At 41.4% G+C, this 23,353-nt stretch overlaps 3 protein-coding genes across 5 annotated transcripts in view; 1 reads left to right on the forward strand and 2 right to left on the reverse strand.

The window, feature by feature from the left end:
* The window catches only part of LOC123314448 (trafficking kinesin-binding protein milt), a 57,802-nt gene extending 40,301 nt beyond the window's left edge, over nucleotides 1–17,501 (forward strand). For all 3 annotated transcript variants that reach the window (XM_044899743.1, XM_044899744.1, XM_044899742.1), the window contains 12 exons: nucleotides 495–599; nucleotides 1,735–1,811; nucleotides 2,876–3,128; nucleotides 3,699–3,815; nucleotides 5,277–5,407; nucleotides 6,457–6,755; nucleotides 7,996–8,421; nucleotides 13,183–13,392; nucleotides 13,499–13,806; nucleotides 13,866–14,119; nucleotides 14,178–14,391; nucleotides 15,983–17,501. In XM_044899743.1, the coding sequence (XP_044755678.1) occupies nucleotides 1,761–1,811; nucleotides 2,876–3,128; nucleotides 3,699–3,815; nucleotides 5,277–5,407; nucleotides 6,457–6,755; nucleotides 7,996–8,421; nucleotides 13,183–13,392; nucleotides 13,499–13,806; nucleotides 13,866–14,119; nucleotides 14,178–14,391; nucleotides 15,983–16,218 (2,499 nt within the window). In that variant the 5' untranslated portion in view covers nucleotides 495–599; nucleotides 1,735–1,760 and the 3' untranslated portion in view covers nucleotides 16,219–17,501. The remainder of the gene's footprint in view (nucleotides 1–494; nucleotides 600–1,734; nucleotides 1,812–2,875; nucleotides 3,129–3,698; nucleotides 3,816–5,276; nucleotides 5,408–6,456; nucleotides 6,756–7,995; nucleotides 8,422–13,182; nucleotides 13,393–13,498; nucleotides 13,807–13,865; nucleotides 14,120–14,177; nucleotides 14,392–15,982) is intronic.
* Nucleotides 17,502–18,494: 993 nt separating this feature from the next.
* On the reverse strand, nucleotides 18,495–19,380 carry LOC123314119. The gene has a single exon (XM_044899238.1). The coding sequence runs from the start codon at nucleotides 19,224–19,226 to the stop codon at nucleotides 18,495–18,497; it is 732 nt and encodes a 243-aa protein (XP_044755173.1). The 5' UTR covers nucleotides 19,227–19,380.
* Nucleotides 19,381–21,507: 2,127 nt separating this feature from the next.
* Nucleotides 21,508–22,511, reverse strand: LOC123314185. The gene has a single exon (XM_044899308.1). It carries the CDS (start codon nucleotides 22,294–22,296, stop codon nucleotides 21,508–21,510), a length of 789 nt encoding a protein of 262 aa, XP_044755243.1. The 5' UTR covers nucleotides 22,297–22,511.
* Between the last annotated feature and the right edge of the window lie 842 nt (nucleotides 22,512–23,353).

The raw sequence follows: 23,353 nt of genomic DNA on the forward strand, positions 1-23,353 counted from the left end.
GTCGAGCGCGTTTCGGTTTCGGGCGTTGGTTCATCATCAGCTTTCTAGACGGAGTCACATGTTGCACTGGCCCGAGTCGATCGTTTCGAGGATCAAATCAAGGTTTGACCGTGGTTAAGGTGTTTGTTGTGAGGAAATGCATTCAATCATCTGCAGGATGGCTTGATCCTTCTTAGTGAACAACAGAACGTTTTGAAGGACCTTCATTTTTTATGTGAACAATAATTGGTGAGCTTTTTGTTTGATCCTGCAAAGAAGATGTTTGGGGTCCACTTTATGAAGCTTCAATGTATAATTTCATTGGCGTAGAGTTCTTGAGTTTTTCGGATCACTCTACAGGTGGCCCGGAAGACGCTGACCTTTAAAAACTATGTTTTTTTTATGGACTATGAAAATTTGCGGTTTCTTACATAATTGAGTACTTGCGCCGATTCAAGGTGAATTGGAAAATTTCTTATGGGCTCTATAAAGAGACTTGTGCATTTTTTTTTCAGGATACGAGAATCAGGATTGGTTCATACCTTCGCCGGCTCTGCAGGTGGACGAGGCAGACCTAAAACTCTCACCGGATCAGATCCGGGAAACCCTGAACTATTTCCGTAAGTGAAACAAATTTTTTTCTTCGACATTTTATTCTTACAAGAACTTATGCTTGTATGGACATTCGTCTGTCGCAAGAATTCATTTCCTCAACTGCGGGACTAAAAATTTTCATTTTTTTCGGGCCTAATATTTATTTATTAGTAAAAGTTTGCCAAAAGATGGAAAGTAATGATTTGTGAGTGCTTATTCAGCAGAATCAGTACATGCCATTAAATGAATCCGATAATTTCAGTCTTCTCGAAATTTAATTTCAGATAATGATATATGATCGCGGCAATTTGATCATAATGCGTCTGTCTTTAAATCTTGTAATAATATCACAATGTGAGTATCTTTTAATTTGAAGGAAATTTTATAATGCTTCAATATGGGAGGATATACCAGCATATATCAGGAAAATACTATTTTCGACGTATTTGGTATCTGAAACTGATTGTGATTTCAGTATGTACAGGGTGGGCAAAATTCGTTGTCTACTGAGGGGACCTCGAGAAGTATAAGAGCTAGAAGAAAACGGATGACACATTTTCTAGCTTTTTTCTGAGAAATGAAGAATGGCGAAAACCGTAGCCTTCTACGATTCTTCGTTTTTGAGTCATTAGCAAAAAATGAGATTTCTTTCATTCACATAATAATTGTCAATGTTTTTGAACAGTTTCAGATACCAAATACGTCGAAAATAGTACCTATTTTCCTGATGTATATACAGAGTTTTAATTCTGAAAGTTGTATATTTGGGATAAGATATCTCGTAAATATTTCGCAGAATTCGCTTCATGCATGCATTAAAAACTCCCAAGTTGGATTAGTGTAAGATTAGGGATAGAAATCATTCTCCAATGTTATCTAACCAATACAAAAACATATTTTCAAACAATGTACTCGGTTAACCTCAATTTTTCTGTCCAGTTCACAGTGTTTATACCTTTATTCTCGATTAATAATCGCGACACCTTGGTTCATTTCTGAAAAATTGCGCTAGATAACATCAATCTTATCAGCTACGTTCAGCTCAAGATTCATACATTACCTATTCGTACTCAAAGCAGTTTACTGGCTACATAATTATAATTCCCGTAATACCGAGGTGTACATATCAATAATTTATCGTTGATTTGATTCTATCCACAGTTCTATGTAGCGATCGGGTGAGCCAAATGACCAAGACTTATGATGATATAGAAGCGGTGACTAGGCTTCTGGAAGAGGTGAGTTTTTGTTTTGCCCCCATAGAAAACAGAGATGCATAGCTTTGGTAAAAACATTATTTAGATCTTGCCTTATTCTGCATCAACATTTCCGCTTATCATAGAATGGTACCGTGAGTCATCTGATTTTGACAGTTTGACGAGTACAAGTGATAACGAGTTTACAGATACTCTCAGCACATTTTATATCATTTACAATTTTTGGCGCTGTTTTTATTCATTTTATATCTTGTTAAACATTTTATATTAGTCTGGACTGATTTGAATGTTTGGTTCCTCCCAAACAATTAACAATAGGTTTGTTTCTCTTGTTGATGATGAAGTAGACTTTTATTTTTTCCCCATCTTCGTTCATTCCATTTCTATCTATATTCTGTTCTGTAATTTCTTTTGTTAACCTCAATTTATTCTGACTAATAATTTTGAATGACTGTGCTGTGGAATACTCTCTGAAATTCGGTAAAATAACCAACTTTCTTAGGGTTTTCGAACACTTGTGAGTACCTTTGATGCGTACTCATAAGTATGCATGCCAGTATGGTAGGAGCCATGTGTAATATAATCATTTTGAATTCCAATTTGTAAATCGTAGATTTTGAAGGAGGTTGCGTTGCACTGCGAACTTAAGATCTATCTGCGCATCTCCCACAGTATTTGCACTCTTCAGTTTCTGTCAAACCCATTCTCATAAGATTCATCTTGAGGCAATATTGCTGTAAAGAATCCTGTAAGAAGAGGTAGCATATGGTGCTAAGATCCAGATAACTCTTATTCGGTTTCTTCCTACTCCTGAAACTCTTTTTTTGTGTGGATTTGTTGGAGTTTTTCTCCTTCCCTGGCAAGTGTATTGTTTCCTTTTATTACTGAGTAACCCAGGCTAAACAGACCCTCATTTTTATTGCCTGATTCATTACCTAATTGCAGCTTGTGAATTGGCATTTTGTGTGCTCTTCAATTACCGTTAACCAGGGGATCCATTAACACATTTCTTTTTGTATTGCAATACGCCCTTTATAGTATCGACAGTATGGCAAAAATCAGCCCTATTTCCTTGCGATTTCCAGAAAGAAAAAGACTTAGAACTGACGGCTCGTATCGGCAAGGAACTGCTCCAGAGCAATAACAAATTGGAGAACACCATCGCCTATTTGGAGAACGACCACAGGGCCGCTTTGGAGAAGATCACCCAGCTCACCCATGAGTGTCAGAAGAAGACCGAGCTTATCCAGATACTCACCAATGACATGGACGACGCATGCCTCGAGATGGCGTCCAACGGTGGTAAGGTGAACCTGGAGTTGCTCAACAAGAAGATATGTGAGTACGGACCTGGTTTTTTACACCTTTAAACGGTGGCGTTACTTGGTTGTACTGTTCTTTGTGGCGCCTCATTTCATAAATTTGCCATAACAGGAAGAAAAAGAGATCTGAATAATAGGATAAAGCTGTTTATCAAACTGAAGAATATTTAAAAAAAATTTTCGTTGTCTTATTTTGGTTTTACTTTCCAAAATGTTTATCTGTCAATCGTATGTTTGTATCTTTTTCTTATAATTCTTCGTAGCTGTGGGATCCAGAACTTGGACTATTTCTGTCCAGACCTAGGAGCACAAATTTCATTACCCAACTTCCATAAGAGAAACATTGTTGAGCGATAAGAAAGTCTAACCTAGATTCCGCACGAAAACTTCTATCAATAACACGCAAGGTTATTGATCGGTTGATAAAACCCGAATAATATACATCCTGGATATGGATACATTTATACGACTTTGCGATTAACTCCACAATAATTCGTATATTTCGATCGCGTGGATGTGTCAAATTATCAGGAATTTTCTTGGAGATTCGGATGGATCCTGACGCTATTATCATGTTTCGTTGCAGCCAATTTGACGGACGAGAATAAACAATTGAAACTGGAATATCACCGGTTGGCGCAGGATACGAAGGACATAGAGAACCAGGAGAGGAGGTTGCTGAGCGATCTTACAGGTCAATTGAGTGAGTATGGTCTTGTTATGATTGAGTTTAAGCGAGTTTTATCATGTATATTTTTTTCGGTCGTTTCTGATGCGGGAAAGGTTGCAGAATTCAATTCCTGACTGATTTGAAGCAATGCCGGTTTTATTTCGTGAGTTTTGCAGGATTTTTTGACTATACGAGGTTTGACTCGTACAGATATTTTAACAGTAGATGCTTGAGTTCAAAAGAGACGCTTCTTTCCTATACCATTTTTTTTTATTCGGCCCTGATAAAAAAATATGGCCATTTTAAGTTTTCACAATGAGCTGTGCCACCCCTGGAAAAACAGAAGAACCTTCAGAATAACTAGCTAAATTTGTGATACTACACATCTGTTGATCTTTTAAAAAGAGTTGTATTCAGCCAAAGTACCCAATTTGTCAAATTCAACAGATATTTTTCAATTTTTGAACATCAAATTACTCCAAAACGGCGCATTATACGAGAAAATATGAAGAATACTGTCATTTTACAAAACGCTCCAATGTTCATTAGATAGCGTCCAACTTGCAAGTTGCAAGAGTTGGGTTCTTTGAATTTTTGGCATGTTTATGGTACGTTATGGTCATAATGAGAAAACTGGAAGACGTGGGTGATATCTTCTGTTCGAAAAAGATTAATCAAACAAATGAAGAACTATATTCCGAAATTCATTTCATTCGATAAAGCCGTTTTGTGAGGCAGAACTGAAAATAATATTTTTATGGTTTTTCAACAGCCTGTATCTTTTAAACCGAGCCGATTCGGAAAAAATGGTAATGGAAGAAAGTGTTTTTTTTACCTCAAGAATCTACTGTTGGAATTTTTGTACGAGTCAGGCTCACCCTGTATAGTCTCATTGCTTGAATAATATCTTCGGAATTATGATTATAGAACTGATAACAGCCAGATTCATCATAAATTTAAAGTGCCTTCCACTTTTGGCCTACGTTTTGTTTCTCCTAACTTAAGGGACTTCTTAGTCGAGATGTTTGTTATTGCTTGAAATGAAAACAATCGTAGAGTCGAATGGAATCAATTGAAATTTTCAATCAGTGCCGAATTGACGTCGTGAATTGTCAAGGGACATCAAGAAACTGAATGTGGATCGAAAAAAGGCTGTATACAGGGGGTTGTGAGATCCATAGTTGTGTCCTATCTAAATCGGTTGACGTCTTGGGATTGTCATCTTTCAAGCACCGGTCTTTCATCGGAAAACACTTCGCCTATTCCGGTCCAAAGTGATTGGCGCTGTCGTTACGTAATGATAAGCGATTTATATTTATAGATAGTAAAATAGACTTCTCGGGCGTAACAGCAGATTAGAGGCGCTCGTCTCCTAGCACACTTCGTTCTTTGAACCCGCGTACCGGTCCAAACAATTTTATTGTCATCGTCGAACCTGTGCGCGACTTTGAAAATCGTATGAGGTGAATTTTCGTCAATTTTTTTTATTCGCAGCCTGCGCCAATTCCAGCATGGGATACCTGGAGGACGAGATCGACAGGCTGAAGGACGAGACGCGCGCGCAGCACGATCTGATCCATTCGCTGCAGGATCAGCTCAAGCTCAACGAGGACAGGTTGGCTAAGGTGAGTGTTTTGGTCGCATTTCAGTCGGTGAACGATTCGTCCGGTTGATCTGCCTCAGGGCCCTTATACATGGGAATAGGAAAAAAATGCACAAGGATGTATACAGACTCTTTTACTTGTATAGAAGATTACTGAGGTCAGAGTTTTTTCTTTCACCATATCTCAGAAAGAATGAATATTTGATTTTTAGTTTCTGCACGAAATTCTAATGCTTCAGAACAAGTAATCACCTCCTGCATTGATACCGCATCTTTATCGACCACCCTGTACATGCCAGAGCATCGGTGCTTTCACTAAATTAATGAAACATGAGTAGTTGATTCTCTCCATCGTCCCTGATGTGTTATTGTCCGAAACAAATAGTCCAAATGTCGATATGTAATAAAAGTTAAATGAAACTAATCAACATTGCAACTGACTTCGGACCATTGAAACTATTAACAATAACAACTGATATTTAGAGAAAACGTATTGTGAGATTCTCTAACTTTGAATGAATTCGGTAAATCGAAGATAGCTTTTATGTTGTGATAATGCTGGCACACGTCGATTAGTATTTTAAATTGTTCCCTTTTGATGTGAGAAAATGTTACACAGCGTGTCCCAAATTTGAAGTATGATCTCATCAATTTTTTTAAATAGCAATTCTAATTTTTGTGGCCGATTCTTACGGGTATATCAAGTTATACAGTCCATATTTCTACTTATGTGTGAAAAATACAGACCTACATTGATCGTTTCAATTCAGGTTTTGTCAAATACCAGGAAACTTTTTCTGAAGTCGTCGAAAATATAGATTAACGTTTTGAAATCTTCGACGAACTGTTTCAATCGGTACCAAAACCCCAGAATCGCTGTTACTGATTCGAAAAATACTCCCTACGGGTAGACACAGCCAGAAACCGATCTTGTGGAAGAGTGGTAGATCTTGGGCGTCTACTTCTCGGTCTTTCGCTCACGTTTCCCGATGCCTAATTCTCATACTACATTCTCGAAACCTCTCAAACGCCACCGTCAACATTTTTCTGATCGCCATGATCCCTTCGCAGTGTCTGGAAGAGAACGAGGAGCTGAGCAGCCTGCTGCAGATCACGAAGGACAACCAGGGATCGCTGGCGATCGAGCTGTCCGAGTTCAAGGCGCGCTACTACGAGGTCCACAACCTCCTGCAGGACGCACAAGAGCAGATCAGGAAGCTGCGCAAGAAGCAGCAACCGGGGGCCAGAATCTCATTCTTCTCTTCGTTGGGCGCGTCAGCCGGCGTTGCTCCCTTCGAGAGCTTGCACAATGAGCTGGAGATGTCGCTGCATTCCGAACTCAGCGCTGATTCTGGCATATCGGACGCGATGTGAGTATTTCGATGGATCAACGCAATAAATTGTTGCCTAATAGTTGTCTTAGAATAACAGTCGTTGAATTGAGAAATAAGAATAAATTCAGATGCATACCACCCGACGATATGAATATCAACAAGTGTTACGATCTGCAATGAACTAGCCAATTTGCCATCGTCAAGGCCCCAAATGGAGTACGCTCCACTGAAGAAAAGCAGATTCTGACCATGGAAACAACGGCCTCATTTGGCCTCATCAGACCAACAAAGCATTTTTCTACGGTGGAGAACGTTTGGAATTGATGGAACTTTATTCAATATTGGCATGTTCTACTGGGTACTATACATTTACCCAGACGAAGACAATAGCATATGTCCCATATTTTCCCTAATTCAGTACGCCGATTTGCTTTGCGAACAACAGACGTATGACGAATTGAGAAGTCTGGGAACGCGTTCAGATCACAGCAGAAATGATACCAGCGGTACAATAATAAAGAATGCTTTTCTTCGGTGGAGCGTACTCCATTTGGGGCCTTGACGATGATGGCAAATTGGCTAGTTCATTTCAGATCGTAACACTTGTTGATATTCATCGGGTGGTATGCATCTGAATTTATCCTTATTATTGTATTCATTGCCTTTAGGCGTGATCATTCTTTATTGTTGAATTGAATGTTACAATGCTTCTTCGAAGGTCAGTACAACCCAGAAATCATGTAGAACTGGGGGTTTATCGAGTGATACACAATATCTATTGTAGATTGTTTTGAGGTTTACACTGCTCTACGTCCTTCAAATTTATGGACTCCTTATCAGAGCTCTTCTCCAGTTCCACAGTCCTAATGGACCCCAGTATCTAAGATGGAATCAAGAAGGTTACTTACTCAGTTTTACAGGTTTCTCACCACTTATTCATGAGAATGATTCTGGCAGAATTTGACTTGTGAAGATTCTGTGTGGAGGGGGCAGGAACCTAGACTTACCCCTTCACAGAATGTCTTAGACGAGAAACCTGTAGAAGCTGGGACGTAATCTCCTTGAAACCATGCCAGATTCTGTTCGCTTGACTTCTTGAACTGAAGGTTGAATAGTAGATGGCGTATCGGTGAGGTGAGGGTCAAAATGGACCTTAAGGTCGAGTGTAACCCTTCGAAACAATCTAAAATCATTAAACTTCTCGAACGAAGACGCTCAGATTGTTCAATCCTTTCCTCATCCTCATCTTACAGTCGTTGTCATCTTAATTTTACAGCCCGCAATACAAGAAGGTCTTCGAGACCGTACGATGCGCGTCCAGGAACTCCCTGAGCAGCCAGGACAGCGGCACCGGCAGCGCCCTCGGTCAGCCGACGTTGGGCGGCACCGTGAGCAGCTCCAGCGTGTCGGCCGGCTACGGCGGTCCCAGGATGAGCTTCAAGACCCAGACGTCTTCGGAGCTCCGTCGTTCCTCCGGCTCCATCTACAACAACAGCTCGCTGGGCTACCCGAGCCTCGAGTCCTCGATGACCGGCGCCCATTCCGACACTTCCGACTCGGACGAGGGCTATCCGGCCGGACCTTCCAAGGGCGTGCCGGGGATACCGGGCGCGACGGATATAGAGGTGGCGCTGAAGAGACTGACGCCCGGCGAGGTGCTGGCCAGACGGTCGAACTTGCAGTTCGGTCCGGCCTTCGGAGGGTATGTATTGGCTTTAAGACGTAGTAGTTTATAGTTTGGTAGGGGGATGGCATTCCATGGCGACCTTTAGATCGCCCTTCAGCTTCTGAGTTCCAATGAGGAGGCTTCAAGGAGGCTAAGTCCTCATGCATTCTATAAATTTCTCGTCCAAGACAATCATTGCGCAGGCTTGCAATTCTGTAACCAGTTGAACAGGAGTTTTCTCCTGTTACCAAAGAATCTACCCTCGTCCGTTTCAGATAAGTCCATTCTCATCATATGCTTTCTAAGGTGGAGCGCCCACCAAAGTATCGTAGCACTGACATGGCACATATATGACAAAGGTTGTTCTTGCCCATTTCATGGAGTTTCCTTCGGCACTCCAATAACAGCTTCCAGTCGATGACATAGGAGCTCAGTGCTTTGACTGTCATTCATTTATTCATTCATTGCTGTATCCCGTTACCGGGAATAAATCTTTGACTGTCAGAATGAATCAGGAGGTCCTTGGTAGTTTCTTTTCAGGTTTATGTCTACGCATCTTTCGATTGCAAGTATTTCTTTGTACTGCCCTGTGTGAGCTCTCTTTATGGGACACTGCAGACTCAAAACACCTTCTTCCTTCTTCTCCAGAAACTTTTTCTTATAGGTGCATTTTCCTACACCAAAGAAAAGCTTTGGGCCAGTAAGTGGCGTTTGTGCTTCCTTTCTGGCGAGTATGTTGGCTTCCTAGTTTCCTTCGATTCCAGAGTGTCCTGGAATGCAAACTATGGAGACCTTGTTGTTCTTGCCCATTTCATGGAGTTTACTTCGGCACTCCAACAACAGCTTCCAGTCGATGGCATAGGAGTTCAGTGCTTTGTCTATCAGAATGGATCAGGATGTCACATCCTTGATAGTTTCTTTCCAGGTTTATGTCTACGCATCTTTCGATCGCAAGTATTTCTTTGCACTGCCCTGTGTGAGCTCTCTTTATGGGACACTGTAGACTCAAAACACCTTATTCCTTCTCCACAAACTTTTTCTTATAGGTGTATTTTCCTACACCAAAGAAGAGCTCTGGACCAGTAAGTGGCGATTGTGCTTCCTTTCTGGCGAGTATGTTGGCTTCCTTGTTTCCTCCGATTCCAGAGTGACCTGGAATCCAAACTATGGAGACCTTGTTGTTCTTGCCCATTTCATCGAGTTTCCTTCGGCACTCCAACAACAGCTTCCAGTCGATGACATAGGAGTTCAGTGGTTCGACTATCAGAATGGATCAGGATGTCACATCCTTGATAGTTTCTTTCCAGGTTTATGTCTACGCATCTTTCGATCGCAAGTATTTCTTTGCACTGCCCTGTGTGAGCTCTCTTTATGGGACACTGTAGACTCAAAACACCTTATTCCTTCTTCTCCACAAACTTTTTCTTATAGGTGTATTTTCCTACACCAAGAAAGAGCTCTGGGCCAGTAAGTGGCGTTTGTGCTTCCTTTCTGGCGAGTATGTTGGCTTACTAGTTTCCTTCGATTCCAGAGTGACCTGGAATCCAAACAATGGAGACCTTGTTGTTCTTGCCCATTTAATGGAGTTTCCTTCGGCACTCCAACAACAGCTTCCAGTCGATGACATAGGAGTTCAGTGCTTCGACTATCAGAATGGATCAGGGTGTCACATCCTTGATAGTTTCTTTCCAGGTTTATGTCTACGCATCTTTCGATTGCAAGTATTTCTTTGCACTGCCCTGTGTGAGCTCTCTTTATGGGACACTGTAGACTCAAAACACCTTATTCCTTCTTCTCCAGAAACTTTTTCTTATGGGTGCATTTCCCTATGCCAAAGAAAAGCTCTGGGCTAGTGAGTGTCGTTTGTGTTTCCTTTCTGGTGAGTATGTTGGCTTCCTAGTTTCCTTCGATTCCAGGGTGACCTGGAATCCAAACAATGGAGACCTTGTTGTTCTTGCCCATTTCATTGAGTTTCCTTCGGCATTCCAATAACAGCTTTCAGTCGATGACATAGGAGTTCAGTGCTTCGACTATCAGAATGGATCAGGATGTCACATCCTTGATAGTTTCTTTCCAGGTTTATGTCTACGCATCTTTCGATTGCAAGTATTTCTTTGCACTGCCCTGTGTGAGCTCTCTTTATGGGACACTGCAGACTCAAAACACCTTCATCCTTCTTCTCCAGAAACTTTTTCTTATAGGTGCATTTTCCTACACCAAAGAAAAGCTCTGGTCCAGTAAGTGGCGTTTGAGCTTCCTTTCTGGCGAGTATGTTGGCTTCCTTCTTACCTTCGATTCCGAAGTGATCTGGAATCCAAACTATGGAGACCTTGTTGTTCTTGCCCATTTCATTGAGTTTCCTTCGGCAGTCCAACAACAGCTTTCAGTCGATGACATAGGAGTTCAGTGCTTTGACTAACAGAATGGATCAGGATGTCACATCCTTGATAGTTTCTTTCCAGGTTTATGTCTACGCATCTTTCGATCGCAAGTATTTCTTTGCACTGCCCTGTGTGAGCTCTCTTTATGGGACACTGTAGACTCAAAACACCTTATTCCTTCTTCTCCACAAACTTTTTCTTATAGGTGTATTTTCCTACACCAAAGAAAAGCTCTGGGCCAGTAAGTGGCGTTTTTGCTTCCTTTCTGGCGAGTATGTTGGCTTCCTTGTTTCCTTCGATTCCAGAGTGACCTGGAATCCAAACTGTGGAGATCTTTTGTTCTTGCCCATTTCATGGAGTTTACTTCGGCACTGCAATAACAGCTTCCAGTCGATGACATAGACGTTCACTGCTTTGACTATCAGAATGGATCAGGATGTCACATCCTTGATAGTTTCTTTCCAGGTTTATGTCTGCGCATCTTTCGATTGCAAGTATTTCTTTGTACTGCCCTGTGTGAGCACACCTTCTTCCTTCTTCAAATTTTTCTTATAGGTGCATTTTCCTACACCAAAGAAAAGCTTTGAGCCAGTAAGAGGCGTTTGTTCTTCTTTTCTGGCGAGTATGTTGGCTTCCTAGTTTCCTTCGATTCCAGAGTGACCTGGAATCCAAACTGTGGAGATCTTGTTGTTCTTGCCCATTTCATGGAGTTTACTTCGGCACTGCAATAACAGCTTCCAGTCGATGACATAGACGTTCACTGCTTTGACTATCAGAATGGATCAGGATGTCACATCCTTGATAGTTTCTTTCCAGGTTTATGTCTGCGCATCTTTCGATTGTAAGTATTTCTTTGTACTGCCCTGTGTGAGCTCTCTTTATGGGACACTGCAGACTCAAAACACCTTCTCCAGAAACTTTTTCTTATAGGTGCATTTTCCTACACCAAAGAAAAGCTCTGGGCCAGTAAGTTGCGGTTTTGCTTCCTTTCTGGCGAGTATGTTTGCTTCCTTGTTTCCTTCGATTCCAGAGTGACCTGGAATCCAAACTATGGAGACCTTGTTGTTCTTGCTCATTTCATTGAGTTTCCTTCGGCACTCCAATATCAGCTTTCAGTCGATGACATAGGAGTTCAGTGCTTCGACTATCAGAATGGATCAGGATGTCACATCCTTCATAGTTTCTTTCCAGGTTTATGTCTACGCATTTTTCGATTGCAAGTATTTCTTTGTACTGCCCTGTGTGAGCTCTCTTTATAGGACACTGCAGACTCAAAACACCTTCTTCATTCTTCTCCAGAAACTTTTTCTTATAGGTGCATTTTCCTACACCAAAGAAAAGCTCTGGGTCAGTAAGTGGACTTCGTGCTTTCTTTCTGGCGAGTATGTTGGCTTCCTAGTTTCCTTCGATTCCAGAGTGACCTGGAATCCAAACTATGGAGACCTTGTTGTTCTTGCCCATTTCATAGAGTTTCCTTCGGCACTCCAACAACAGCTTCCAGTCGATGACATAGGAGTTCAGTGCTTCGACTATCAGAATGGATCAGGATGTCACATCCTTGATAGTTTCTTTCCAGGTTTATGTCTACGCATCTTTCGATGGCAAGTATTTCTTTGCACTGCCCTATGTGAGCTCTCTTAATGGGACACTGCAGACTCAAAACACCTTATTCCTTCTTCTCCTGAAGCTTTTTCTAATGGGTGCATTTTCCTATGCCAAAGAAAAGCTCTGGGCTAGTGAGTGTCGTTTGTGCTTCCTTTCTGGCTGGAGTATGTTGGCTTCCTTGTTTCCTTCGATTCCAGAGTGACCTGGAATCCAAACTCTGGAGACCTTATTGTTCTTGCCCATTTCATGGAGTTTACTTCGGCACTGCAATAACAGCTTCCAGTCGATGACATACGAGTTCACTGCTTTGACTATCAGAATGGATCAGTTGATAGTTTCTTTTCAGGTTTATGTCTAAGCATCTTCCGATTGCAAGTATTTCTTTGCACTTCCCTGTGTGAGCTGTCTTTATGGGACACTGCAGACTCAAGACACGCTTGCACAAATTTGGTAAAGGGTCGACACTCTCTAGAGAAAGATGAGGATACTGAGCACATCCTTTGCGACTGCCCTACTGCAAACAGTGTTAGACCTGCAGCTTTCCACGTGATCCCGTTCCGTGTATAGCTCACAGCGCTCATTCGTAGGCCACGATTGATATCGCTGGCCAGGATAGCACGTGCAATAGTCTAACCACCTTTTGAGTACAAGAATATGTTTCCTTGGAGGGGCATTGTACATAAGCTTTGCGCATTCCTACAGAGCTGCAATTGAGAGATGTAGGCCCACTTATAATAAACATATATCTTTTTCAATTTTGGTTTGGAAACCTAACCTATATTATATTGGATCTGTTTTCTGACCTCGACAGATACGAAGGAGAAACCAGCATGCCGTTCGGCTGTCGAACGCCCGACAGTCTTATGTCCACGGGCTCCGGACACTACCGCGGATGGAAGTTGCCCGAGAAGCTCCAGATCGTGAAACCGATGGAGGGATCCCTGACCTTGCATCAGTGGTCGCAGTTGGCGCAACCCAGCTTCGCCGGTCTCTTGGAAGAGAGACCAGGTGTTAAAGTCAGGTGAGTCTCTTAATTTAAGACATTTGCCAACAATATGGGATGGAGACACCTAGCATCTATTCACTTGATCCCTTCGCAATTGATCAAACTTTTATGACTTTCGAAGGGGTGGTAAAGAATTGGAAGAGCTCGGCCTCGAATCCTACGGCCTGGAAGATCTGGAAGAGGACGTCGAATACGCGAATCCCGGCAAGATATTCGATTCCTCGGCGCCCACCTACACCTTGACCACCAGCATGGTGATGCATCCGGACGACGGAACGTTCATAACGCCCAGCAACAGAACGAGCAGGGTCGCTTCGGTCTGTTCCAGCATCCAGAACTCCCCACCTCAAACGCCGATGCTGAGCAGGAGGAATTCCTGCACCACCTTCTCCACCACCTTCGGCCTAGCCAAGATGCTCAACGAAAGAGGTGAATACGAAATTTAACGACTGGAAATTACGAGACGCTTCACGAAATTATTGTTGCAGGTATAAAAGCAGTCACTCCATCCGCGATCAACAGCCCCAGCGGCCCCAACAGTTTCACCCCCACGGCAACCCCTTGTAATAGTCCCGACGCTTCCCCGGACCCCTCTAGGAGCAGCTCGCCCGATCGATCGGAAGCCTTCAGTCTACCCCAGCTGATCCTGAGCTCCGTGCCGCAATTCCTTCGAGACTCCATGGGAGGTGGAGCCAAGAAGAAGACCACCTTCAGGAGCAGCAGGAGAGGCAGAAAATCGGAGGTTAGTCTCGATCTTCGACGTTGTTTTGAACGGTGTAAATACCGAATCACATTTTCAGAGCATCGTCGGAAGGATCGAAAGAATCGGCATTTCCAATCTCATGGGAAATCCAGGATCCCTGTCTTTGACAGCGGGAATGTACGCCAGACCCGCCCTCACTAGTCCCATGGCCCAACTGACCTGCCTGTTGCCGAGCCAAAGTACTGAAAATCTCTCCCACATCGGCAACAAGGTTCCTCCTAGCGTTCAGTCAACCCCAGGTCCCTCTTCGAGTAAGTACACCATTTTTTTTCAGTGGAAACGGTAGGATAGAGAGGTGTCGAGTGACGTCATAATTTTGCGGAAATCAGGTGATGATGGGGGAACGATTGACTGCCGAAGGCAGGTCTCCAACGATGGAAAAATTCGATGTTTTTCTCTCCCATTAACTTAGAAGATTAATGATTATGTGAAAACATAAGGTTGCCTTCTTGACTCATGGTAAATCTCCTTGGGTTGTGTGAAAGTATCACTGAGGAGCTGAATATTATGGTCTACACCTAGAAGTCTGCTCTGTATCTGAAGGATCCACTTGGGCTCTGTGTAGTCTGGAGGTTTTGGGATTCTTGAGCCTCGTTTAAACTAATCCATCCCCCTAGGAATGGACTGTTTCATAGTGCAGGCTAAACTGTATGCTTTTCTTGTCTGCACACGAGAACATCCGCAGAGAATAACAGAAAACACATCTATATATGCTGTGACAGCTGGGGAACACTAAAATCCCTTTCTGAGGAAAAGGTCAACTACTACTCAGCAGAGGAATACAGGGAAACCTAAGGACAGACTCATTGGACAAGCAGGGAGCCTGTTCAGCTTTCGCTGCCCATCTGACCTACAAGAACTTCTTTATTGGAAAGTTAGACAGAAAATTGTGGTCTCAAGCAGTCGAGGAAACAGCTGAATCTGATCACTGGTGCAATGACAAGCCACCTCTACACAAAACATTTTGAGAAAATGGGACTTACCGGTTGTTTTTTGTTCCTCTGGTGCAGGAGCACTGATGAAACGGTTGAACATATTTTTTTCAGCTGTAGCAACCTTACAGAGTCGGCGATAGCATATCTACTAAACACAACATCCACTATTCGTATGGTGAGAGGGACTCTTCTCTGTCGACTTGAGGCGTGTTTCAGAATGTGAATCAAGGCTTCGGTTCAGCCTGGTGGAGACACAGACTGTCAGTTCTGGACATTTGTACTGTGTGTTCAGCTATTTCTTTTTCCGATTCACAGAACCTGAATGTCTCATCTTTTGACCTTCCATGAGGTACAAAAGGCTTTTGTACCGACAGTGTATCGTCAGTAGTACTACCATTACCCTGAGCTCGTGGAAGCTTCAGGAGCTTTCTGATGTGATGTTGGGGTCTTTGGCGCGTGCAAGTCAAGTAGTGTTCATCCAGAGAGCACTTTTCTTCAGCCCTTCCTTTCCCAAGCTCCAAAGTGGGTTGTTAAAGTCCAACAGATGCCTTCATACAAGTTTATCAGACAATGACAACCTGCAAACCATAGGAGAGTTACCTTATTGCCTCTGGTCACTTGCTTGGCGGTGTTACGGCATTTCCATGTCAGTCAGCTGGTAAAATACAGGGTCCTCACCTTGTCCAGAGCTCAAGTGTCTCTGCCTGCAAGATACAGACTCCATCAGCTGAAGGTATAGAGGTCCACAATGATTTTGGTCCATCGGTATGCCAAATGGACGAAATTTTTTCTAAATGATTATCGAATTTCACCAGAAGTTTACTGTTTATCCCCTCCATCACCTCATTTCGACTACCGTCCAATAACTGACACCGACGGCGCCCTATTGAACTCGATTTTTGTCTAGGTCACATCGGCAACGCCGGCATGGGAGTACCAGGTCGTCCCGGCAGCGGTGTCCTCAACAGACGCCTGGAACAGTTGAATTCCCGAAAGCAGAGAAGAACGAACGGCATCACCAGACCGGATCTTGGTACCGTGTCCACTTCTAAAACGCCGGAAGAACAAACGCCATCCGGCGGTAGTACCACTTTGGGCACGTTAAGTTCGTTGTTGTTCGGTCGTAAGGGTGGCCTTTTCTGAGGGGGCGACGACGAAGGAGTCCGATACGCACCAGTTGAGCATTAGCACATTGACGGTTTACAAGATTTTTTTTAGAAAAACTACTTTGGGTAGTAGGTCCTTCCGGGCGTAGGTAATGAATCAGTATTTTTACTGCGCTGCCGTGTGAGAGCGGGTATTATATCGAAGCATTCTGATGTTTCGAAGGGTTGAATAATTATACTGTTCTATACGAAAAGGTTTCTATCTACTTTTTTGTAATTTTTTTTTTTTTTTTTTGAGAAAATTAGTCTGAATATAGGAATGCTTCGCTTGGTGTATTTTGGTTTGAAAAACGAAGAAGGAAACTCTTGTATTCCCTATGTATTCTATTGTACTGAAAAAGAATGATTAGATACCGTTTCACATTTTTTTTTTTAGTTGAAAAAGTTTTCGTTTATTCAAATGAAGATTACTTGTTCATTCACTGAACGTAAAATCAAATATTTCGATATATTTCTTTGTTTCGTTCTGTTTTTTGCCAACTTTATTTTATAATTGTTTTTATATCCCTAAGAGTATATTCTTTTTTTGCGACTTGAGAATATTTGATATATTCATCAATTTCGTGATCCATTCGAGTTTTGAGTAACCCTTTTCTGAAAGTTATTTGCCATTTTCTACGAGATGCATCATCAGATCAACTTTTTATGCAAAATGCCATTCCAACTTTTTGACATGAGTTTCATTCAGCCAAGCATTTCTTTTTCAAACTGCCTCGAAAGAATCCTACTCATATTCCCAAGAAAGTGGCCCATTTTGTGATATTCTGAAGTGAATGATTTTTCATTTTGCTAAATATTTATCAGTAGCTGTTCGTTTAGGTTGTATTTTATGTGATTTATTTTTGATCTGCGGCAGTTTTTCGGAATTAGGTTGGAAATGTTCCTATGCCCGAATAGAGAGACATCGGTAACTGGGATGGTATATTTATTTTAAAATATTATTTTTATTGATTGATCCGACAATGTTCAGTAACCTTCGAGGGAAGTTGCCTGTGTCTCTCAATTTTGCTAGTGTTGGAATATTTTCAAGTGTATCTTTCTAGTTTTTATTAGATAGTATAATCTTCTGTACATAGAAGAAACGCTTTGTGAATAGAGTAGCCAATATAAACTCCTTTGGTGCTGTTAATAAACTGTGTTTTGTTATAATTAGTGTATCCTGTAAAGAATATTATTTGTAAATAAAGTATAACAATGAAAGATGGAAAAGGTGAATGTATTATTTACTCTGTTCCGATAATAAATTATTTGACAAGAAAATTCTGTTTTTCTTTTAACACAACCACATTTTTTCTTAACTGTTAGTTTTCATGTACAGGGTGGGCAAAATTCGTTGTCCACTGAGGGGATCTCGAGAACTATAAGAGCTGGAAGAAAACGGATGACAAATTTCCGTGATCTTTTTCAGAGAAACAAAGAATAGTGAAATCCTTAGCCTACTACTATTCCTTGTTTTTGTGTTATTAGCAAAAAATGAGATTTTGACGATTTCGAAGAGTTCTCATAACTTTTTTGTCTTTGAGGTTACAGATTTGAAATTTAAACCTTCTACAGGCACTTTTTTTACTTAGGATCTACTGACGAGCTCAAGATACTTTGTCATTTCGAATCATTAGGCGAACTTTCGTTATTTTTAAATGCAAACTTTTATTGAATTTGTTGTTTTTGAATTGAAAAAAATCTTTTCGTCAGTAGATTCTACTTATATAAGGTTCAAGTTTCAGATCTGTAATTTCAAAGACAAAAAATTTATGAGAACTTTTCGAAATCGTCAAAAACTCATTTTTTGCAAATTCTAATTTCTTCCACACCATCTTTAATGGTTCCAGAATTGCCTCTTCTAAAGAAAAAGCGGAAATTTTCTCGAAACTTTCTCGCCAACACACTAAACTATCCAGTCAACAAGATGTTTCTTTGGTACTCATCGGTGGTTAGGCATGAGCTAGGTAACATCAAGTCCAAGACCTCTGGACATGAAGGAATGCTACCTCTGTTTCGTAAAAAACGTGCCCCTGAGCTTGCTCCAATTTTTGCCAAACTGTGAGGGTCTAATTGCGACTTAGTTATTTAAATTTCTCTATTTTTCCTCAAGAAGGAAGATTTGAAAGAAGTGCAGAAAATGTATGGTCTGAAATAAGCCTTTCAATGTGGAAACCAAAAGAAAACACTCTGATGATATTCGAAAAATTTATTTAAAATCTAAACATAAATACTAAATAATAAATAAAAGAAGAGGTACTAAGAACTAAAGGTTCACGAACTGGTATAAGCCCTTTGCAAGCCAATGGGCAACGGCACATCCAAACTCCTACCATACCCACTGTAATGTCCACCATGTTCCACCTCAGTAGAATGGCTATTTGTATGGGAATAAACCGGCTTAGACACAATCTCGTAAGTGGTCTGTTTTCCACCACTGCTAGTCAGCGATTTCAGACCAATAATGGCAGACAGCAACAGGGAAATCATACCGGTCATCAGAGCCTTCCCAGCTAGGGCTGCAAGACCTCCCATCGCAAGTGCCATAAGGGTACCTTTCATCATAGCTGCTGCAGCGAGGATATAAGCCATTCCGTTTTTCTTATCCTTGCCTCTCCCTTCAGCTACATCGGATGTGGAGGGGTTCCAAAGGTTCAGCCTGATGGAATGGCTGCTTAGGTATCCACCGATTTTTCTCAACAGGAAAGCGTCAAGTCTTGCTTCAGCGTCGTTCGGGAACTCCCTGGCTAGTTCAGATACCATATCGGCTGTATTGGCTTGTGCAGTCGAGTTTTCCTTCACCAAACTGATTCCGGGAAACACTGAAAACTGCTCCTCTTCGTTCAACTTGTCCACGAACGATACAACGTCTAATTTCAGGCACGTCATGCTGTATGAATTCCCGCAGTCCCTAGATAACTTTTCGTTTTTCACGTTATCATCACAATGGCCACTCACAAACATAACAATCGCGAGGCACGAGAACGAGAGCTGTACTTTGTTCATGTTGAACTAGAGGAAGGACTTTTTCGAACTGATACCAAATTGCAGCCGATCCCCAGTTTATATAGTAATAGAATTTGATTGAAAAAAGTCCATTTTATGATCTGAGCCGAACGACGTAGAATTTAATGGAGCAAGAAGTAAATGTGAGTGACAGGACGACCAATAACCAAAGTGAAACAAAATATAAGAATAATTGCCGGCTTTATCATCGCACTTGAACTAGTTCTTTTCGGATGTAATACTTAGGCAGTTATTCACACTTGAAGGTATGTAATAGCTAGCGACAAAACCGTAATTTTGAATATCAGGAATAACCACCTCGGGTCAACGATGAAAACGCTAAACAATTTTTTGCGGTTGCGATCTAGAGAGCATGGAGAGTGGATCCGATTGATGGATTAATTCGAAGGTTTCGTGACCATTTTTTGCTCGCAGGCTTTTCACTTCTGCAGAGGAAACACCCAGGCACGTTGATGAGCGTTAAATTTGACACAGTCCGAAGTTTGCTCAGGCTTAATGGACTATAGATATTCTTGTTATTCTCAGTATACGGATGTAAGTTGAGTGCACTCGTCTATGGTCTCCTGTAAAGATTTTCAAATAGGAGATGTGCTGGATATGGGGTATATAGTAGATAACTTTCCTATGAACAGAACTGGAAAGTTCATTACTCAGATGATCTCTGATTGTTTCAAATCATATGGATCGTTATATTTCTTGAGGTAAAAAGACATATGCATCTAATTAGGTGCCCAAACCCTAAACTTACCCAAAAATTTCAATACACGGTGATTTCTGAGAAATGACACATCGGGTAGGGGGTTATGGAGGACCATAAGAGTCAGAAATGGTCACTTAAACATCTATTATGCCCACTAGTTTCTGAGATACTCGGTGTTTCTCAGTTCAAAGTGATAAGGTTTTAGTTCCTACGAACAAACCCCCAAAAACACAGCAAAGTAGTGAATTTAAGGTCAGGTTCACAGGTAATTTTTCATTTCTTGAGATTAATACTTAAAAATAAGGCGCAGCACTCAAGTTCATCTAGAGACGAAAGAGAAGTAAGAGATGCATAACTTATATGACTTTTCCTTGTGTACAGAGTAAGTATTCTATCACTGAGATGTTAAGAATTGGTGGCTCTGATGACCTTTGAAGGATCAAGATTTGCAGATGGCGTTCTCAGAATAATGTATAATCTTACCATTACCTTCAAATATCTATTAGTTAACAGATTTTTCAGATCTTAGGCAACCCTTAAGTTATTTGTCCACTCAGATAAAAATTGCATTATATAAAATTCCCAACAGAACCTCAAGAAAGAGAGAGGGAGACAAATGTAGATTATTCATCTCTATTCATGTCATGTACCATATGTGAACTACTTAGTTCACCATGCCTTCTCTGCCAAATGTAAATCGATATCATATTATAGATTATATATCAAAACAGACAAGGAGTGAACTAGTGTTTCGACTTTCTGAATTCAGCATTGTTTGCAGCTTTTGAACAGGATCAAGGACAAAGGACAAGAGCACTTGTTCAAATGGATACTTAAACATATCGAGCGATCTAGTCTTTAGAACGTGGAAGAAAATCAGCAGATTTATGTTTATTCTGCTTTCAAAGGAGCTGAAGAAACTTATGCTCTATGGTCAGGTTCTCTAAACCTGCGGAAAGTCAATATACATCAGCCATACTTCTACTATAGCAATTCGTAGTAAACCTAGGTACAACACTTCAATCTGTTGTGTATCCAGCATACAACACTCAATTATTCAAGGTGAAAATGAACCAGATATAACTGATTTCCTGGAGCAACAAATAACATAGAGTTGCCCTCAAGCCAGATGTTGAAAAATAAATTTTCTTTCCCCATAATGCAAGAATATTGGTGAATTTCGAGATTTCCCTCAATTGCTTATCAGAAATGAGGTAAAATTTCCACATAGCCCATGCTGGTTATACCAACAGAAAGGCATTTCAGTCTTCCTTCAAATACTCACATTGAGTGTTCATTTCATGAAATGTCTAGAAGAAGCCTCGACTGTCCTCTTATCGAAGATGTTGTGAAGACGAAATGTTCAAGATTATCATCGAAATTGAACGAATCATCATAAATATACAAGGATTTATCGTTGCACCCTTTTCATTTAGGATTTTGGAGATCATTGAAAAAATAATGACGCAATGGTAAAAATCTATATTTAAAAAATCAACAATTGGAAAGAATAAGTTACAATAAATTAATATTTGGCAGAAACATGCTGGGAAGACTCCTTCACTTCGGCTGGTAATCCGTATGCAGCCCCAAAGGAAGAGGCATATCGTAACTCCTGCTGTATCCCGAATGTCCATACCCTCCATGCCCTTCGTCGTGTGAAATAGAATGGGTGTTGGAGTGGCTGTAGATAGGTTTGGCGACGATCTCATAGGTCGTGGATTTGTGCCCGTGGGTCAACGATTTCAAACCAATAATCGCAGAGAGCAACAGGGATATCATACCGGTCATCAACGCTTTTCCTGCTATGGCCGCCAACCCGCCCAGAGCTAAAGCAACTAGGGTACCCTTCATCATGGCCCCTGCAGCCATCATCATACCTCCGCCTCCCATTCCACCCCCTCCACCACCGTTTTTGTTGCCTCCCCCGCCGCCCGTTCTCCTTGCCGTCTCCACCTGATTCTGGTTCCAAAGGTTCAAACGCACGGAATGGCTGTTGAGGTATCCGGTGACCTTTTTCATGAGGAAGGCGTCCAGACGAGCGTCGGCGTCGTTGGGGAAATCCCTGGCTAACTCTGCAACAATATCGGCTGTGTTCACTTGTTCACTACCGTTTTCACGAACAACAGAAACCCCGGGCACTAGATCAACATCGTCATTTTCGTTCAGCTTATCAACCCAAGACACTATATCCAGTTTCAGGCACGTTGGGGTGTAAGCGTTCGAACAGTCCTTGTGGAGGGTATTTTTGGTTTCACTGTGATCACTTGTAGATCCCACATTAATCTCACTTCTCACCACCAAGACCGCCGACAGAGCGAAAAACACCACTAGCCGTAGGTTTGACATCTTCAGCTAGTCGGCTACAAAGTTGCAACTAAGGCTTTGAACCAAGGAAGTCATTTATATACCTATGCCTAACAAGTAGATTGAAAAATCGGGATCTTTCCCTTGAGTAATTGCGCCTGCATCTAGAAACAAAAAGGAAATATGAAATAATACTGGAGAACTGGTTCTGACTGAAGGAAAGATGAGAAATTTACTATCACTGCACTAGATAATTTTTTTTGTCGGGTGTGTTTCATTTCACATCCTTCCAGGCGTATTTTTTATTGTTTGTAACGAGATCAAATGCATTTCTGCATTCTGATTTGAACGGGTTTGTGCCAGTCAGTAGAGACCATATTAGCAACGACAGTAAACTATCAATTACCCACTGCGGCTCTAATTAAAGAGCTGTAAGTCGTGATGTATTCAAATTGATATCTCAGTGTTAATTGAGACAATAATAGGTAGTTATAACAAATCACTAGATAACTCTCTGGTCCAAGAAAACTTAGTTTCTTTTTGGAAATCTTACTTTATTCATACCACGCTCTTATGACCTTTTGGATGTCCATTGTGTGGAGAGATCTCATTACCCTCAAAATAAACCTTACTTTCTGCAATCATTTCTTCATTTGAGTCGATTTTTTTTCCCTGCAGCAGTGCAGAAACTTTCAGGTTCCTAGCTCACTTCTTTGGGTAAGAACCAATACCATTTTCTGCTAAACCTAGTTCGGCCCTGTTAGTATTCGGATTCCTCTCAGCGAAACAAAGAATATTGAACGAAAAGAAGAATTCCTCAGGTATCTGTATCGACGGATGTAGAAAGTAACACAGTGAATCGACTGAAACACATTCATTTCTCCTTTTTTTTTCAGTTACGTGACTGAAAAGCACCAGCTCCATTCGAGACCATCGATAGATAGAAATTGCAACGGTGACTGAACACGTCTAACACACAAACTCGCAAACTGAGTCGGACTATTTTGTCAAAACGTCGTATCCGAGAATATGTCACTCCAATCATGAAATTTTTTGAACTGAAATGGACAGTAGCCATTCTGCTGAAAACGGAGCACTA

The sequence above is a fragment of the Coccinella septempunctata genome, chromosome 5 (assembly GCF_907165205.1).
Source record: "Coccinella septempunctata chromosome 5, icCocSept1.1, whole genome shotgun sequence".
Taxonomy (NCBI): domain Eukaryota; kingdom Metazoa; phylum Arthropoda; class Insecta; order Coleoptera; family Coccinellidae; genus Coccinella; species Coccinella septempunctata.

Coding starts and splice junctions, on each gene's coding strand:
- LOC123314119 (XM_044899238.1), bottom strand. CDS start 19,226: ATGAACAAAGTACAGCTCTCGTTCTCGTGCCTCGCGATTGTTATGTTT.
- LOC123314185 (XM_044899308.1), bottom strand. CDS start 22,296: ATGTCAAACCTACGGCTAGTGGTGTTTTTCGCTCTGTCGGCGGTCTTG.